The 4,074-nt window shown below is 39.8% G+C and overlaps 1 protein-coding gene across 2 annotated transcripts in view; it reads left to right on the forward strand.

The window, feature by feature from the left end:
- Ranbp3l (RAN binding protein 3 like) overlaps window positions 1-4,074 on the forward strand; it is a 51,872-nt gene that overhangs the window by 32,749 nt on the left and 15,049 nt on the right. For both annotated transcript variants that reach the window (XM_021208689.2, XM_029544142.1), the window contains 2 exons: window positions 1,114-1,220; window positions 3,170-3,254. In XM_021208689.2, coding sequence (XP_021064348.1) covers window positions 1,114-1,220; window positions 3,170-3,254 — 192 coding nt within the window. The remainder of the gene's footprint in view (window positions 1-1,113; window positions 1,221-3,169; window positions 3,255-4,074) is intronic.

Here is a 4,074-nt window from a genome sequence, read left to right on the forward strand (position 1 = left end):
AAGCTCCTTTCTCTGTGATAACTCCAGCTGTGTCAAGTTGACACAAAGCTAGCCAGTACATACAGCATCTTCCTTGGCCCTTCATCTCTACTCTCCTGCTGGTCCTATTCCTTCTTTCAAATAGTGCTCCCTAAACAGTGCTCCCTCTGCTTTCTTAGCACATATTTTAAAAAAACTTACATTCTGCAATCTCTATTTATTGTGTATAAATCAAGGCAAATCTACTTTAAAGTACTTTACCCAACAGAGAGTGAAAACTATCATTTAGACTGAAGGATAATTTGTTTTAGTAACAAGGTTATCAGCATATACCCTAACCTTAGATCACCAAAGCACATGCTCTCTTGTAGACTTTTGTCAGCTTTCAGGTACCCATTATAAGAGGGAAACATTAATACTTTTATTGATTGGTATAAAAATTCAAGTGGAAACAGAACCCGCCTGACTTTGAAAACATGAGCTCACCCCAGAACACATTTGCAGATCCAGGGAAGAGAGATGTCCAAAAACACAGTAAACATTGGACCAGAGGAGTTTTTTATAGCTAGACTTACTCCAACTCTGAAATCCCTCTTCCCCACATTTATAGTATTAATATAGACTATACACCTTATGTAGATGCTCAAAACCAGTTTCAGCTGGCTCAGTTACCCATGGAAAATGTCAGGATGAAGAGATGGGCAGAGTTTCCTCCTACACTGGGGGCTGTGGTAGTGGAGCTCTTAGGCTATTTTCAGACATTAAATAGTCCTGAAAAGTACTTCTACTGATCCAGAAATAATAATTAAGCCCAAGTGGATAGAATATATCCATGTGCTTTGTGGGTATTAGAAGAATGTAGTCTTTGGAATCGGAATCAGAAAGACTTGTACTTAGCATCACTTCCACTTGGGTATATGACTTGGGTGAGCTCTCTAAGTTCTGTCAGTTGGCTGGAATGTAAACTGTGGGCAGTGGAAGTACGGAGTGCACAGAGCTGTGAGGAGCACATGGGATGAAGGCTGGCATGTATCTGGACACAGGAAACGATTAACACGTGTGGCTGTAGACAGAGCAAGTCAATGAACTTTCAGATGGGTTTCTTCATTCTTTTTTTCTTTTTCCTTTTTCCAGATTTCTGAAGTTGGAAATTCCTCTAGTTTACTAAGTGAAAATTTACCAAATGCCAGAAGTTCAGTCCAGCTGTCTACTGATCCATGCATCTCAGAGGCACCATTGGGGTAAAATAGTCAACACAACTCATGTGTTCCTTCTCCAAAGAGTTTCAGATTTTTCTTTTAGATTTTTGTGACATCGGAATGCACATATGGTAACTAATATCTTAGTGATGAGACCAACTCTAAACATAAAATTCACGAACACAGATTCTCATGCACCTTAAATGTGTAATCTGAATGTACTTGTATACAATATTTTTAATGATTTTTGACTCTGACCCATTATATGAGGCCAGGAATTTTTTACTTATGATATCATTGCTCAATATGTTTCAGATTTGGAAGAATTTTGTACTGCAGATTCTCTAAATAGGGAAGTTCAATTTCATGAGAAAACCAAAATGTTTCCTTTACCTTTTTGTTTTCTTTGACCACTTCAACTCTCCATATACTGTAATTTCCTGATATCATATGAATAAATTAACTACATTCATCTGAAAGCATGCTTTACATATTAGTCAGGGTTCTCTAGAGTCACAGAACTTATGGAATGTCTCTATATATTAAGGGAATTTACTGTAATGACTTACAGTCTGCAGTCCAACTAATCCAGCAATGGGCAGCTGTGAATGGGAATTTCAACAATCTAGTAGTTACTCAGTCCCAGGAGGGATTTGTTTCAGCAGGTCTTCTGTATAAGCTGGGATCCTGAAGAAATAGGTTCCAACAGAGGTGCTGGCAAGTAAGTGCAAGCAGGTGAAGAAGAGCCTTCTTCCAGTGTCCTTGTGTAGGTCTCTAGCAGAAGGTGTGGCCCAGATTAAAAGGTGCGCACCACCAGGCCTGGATCTGGAATGTCCCAGGCTGACCTTGAACTCAGAGAGCTGCTTGCCTGAGTCTCCTGGGATTAAAGGTGTGTACAACGTTGCCTGGGCCTAAGCTTTTCACGGCCACTTTGCCTCAAGATCCCCATGCCAAGATCTAGGTTAATAGCCTACAATCTTCTAGCTTCAAGATCTGGATCACAGGTGTGCCCTCCATTGCTGGATTGTAGTTCATTCCAGAGGCTGACAAGTTCCCAACGGGAATAGCCATCCCATTTTATAAGAAATTTAGCTTAGAAAGCTCTTCAGAATACCTCAGCTACTTCATTATTATCATTATAGTATTATATTGCCTTCATTACCTCATGGACTTGGGTAAGAATATTTCAAAAAGATATGGCCAGACTTCTGGTAGAAGTTATCTTGCTATTAATCTTCCTTCCTTTTTCCTTGATATCCTTTTCCCCTCTTTCTAATCAGTTGTGGTATTGGCTATGATTAATTGGTATTAGTTGTGCAGATAAGAGGAAAGCAGCGTGCATATGTTGAGTGAGAAGTTCACGTTAGTATCACTGGGCGATGATTGGAAAGTTTTGCCTGAAAGGGCACAAACTGGCTGTGGACAAATGCTGGCTCACATGAGGACGCTGAACCCAGGTAGAGGACTATGGGGTCACGGGGATGCACTGAGAACCGTTTGTGCATCTGCCTACCAAGAGAGGGCTACCTGTTTGGTTTTGTTCATCGTGCAGAACAATTGTTTTTAACATAAAAATAAAATTTCTTGGAGGAGAATTAAGGCAATGCACATTCAAGAATAATTGATAAGACCCTGAAGATCATGGAGTGCTAGCAGCATCATTGGCCACATGGGATAAAGACTAATGATAGAGATGTCTGGAGTATAACCAGCCCACCGGCTGAGCATGCAGCCCACGTAGTGAATGAGATCATCCACACAGGTCAACTCCAGTCTTGAAACAGTCAGCAGCAATCTTCTGAAAATTACCCTTGCGAGTCCTTAACTCATGTTTTCCCACTCGCTTCTCATCCATTTCATCTGAATAAAGCAGTGTATTTACCTTCTATATAAACATATTAAACCACCTAATTATTTTGCCTGCTAAAGCTGAAAGTGGCTCCATCCACCAATTTAAGATACCAAACATTTTTTTTTTTTCTTTTCCGTAGATGCCAACCAAAGGAAGATGAATGTCCTTTTACAAGCTGCAGTTCTGACTTCGTTTTTGGAGAAAACATGGTAGAAAGAGTTTTGGTAAGCTTTTGATAAATGACCTTAGAGGAACTGTTGTTCACATCTCTGAAGGCAAATTAATTAGCGTTCAGTTCAAGCACACTTCTTAGTGCTGGGTTAAAAGTCACAATTTCTTTGGGAATCATGTCCTATCTGTTTGAATAATAGATATGAAATCCATAGACCAGTGTTTCTTACCTGCCTGACTGTGCGACCCTTTAACTCAGTCCCTCATGTTGTGGTGATCCCCCCCACCATAAAATTATTTTGTTGCTGCTTAAGAGCTATAATTTTGCTCCTGTTATGAATTAAAATGTAAATATCTCATATGCAAGATGGTCCCTGTGAAAAGGTCATTTGAAGCCCCCCACACACACACACACATGGGGACACATTGCCATAGAGTCCAACAGTTCTTTGACTTGTGTTATGCCCAAAGTACCCACAGAACTCTCAGAAACACGCAGCAGTTGGATAAACTCAGTTAGCAATGTTTTACTATGGTGTTTTCAGCAGCATTTTTTTTCTTTAACTTTTTTTCCCCTTCCACTGTTGTAATAGTTTATTATTAAATAAACATAAGAACATAAGTATACATTGGAATAACTAAAATAATTCAACGAGAATTCCCATAGTAATAGAGATAAAATTCAACCAAAACTTTGTCCACTTCTTGGCCCTGGCCTTCCCCTGTGCTGGGTCATATAAAGTTTGTAAGACCAAGGGGCCTCTCTTCCCAATGATGGCTGATTAGGCTATCTTCTACTATATATGCAGCTAGAGACACAAGCTCTGGGGGTGCTGGTTAGTTCATATTGTTGTTCCTCCTACAGGGTTGCAT

This window comes from Mus pahari, chromosome 11 (genome assembly GCF_900095145.1).
Source record: "Mus pahari chromosome 11, PAHARI_EIJ_v1.1, whole genome shotgun sequence".
Taxonomy (NCBI): domain Eukaryota; kingdom Metazoa; phylum Chordata; class Mammalia; order Rodentia; family Muridae; genus Mus; species Mus pahari.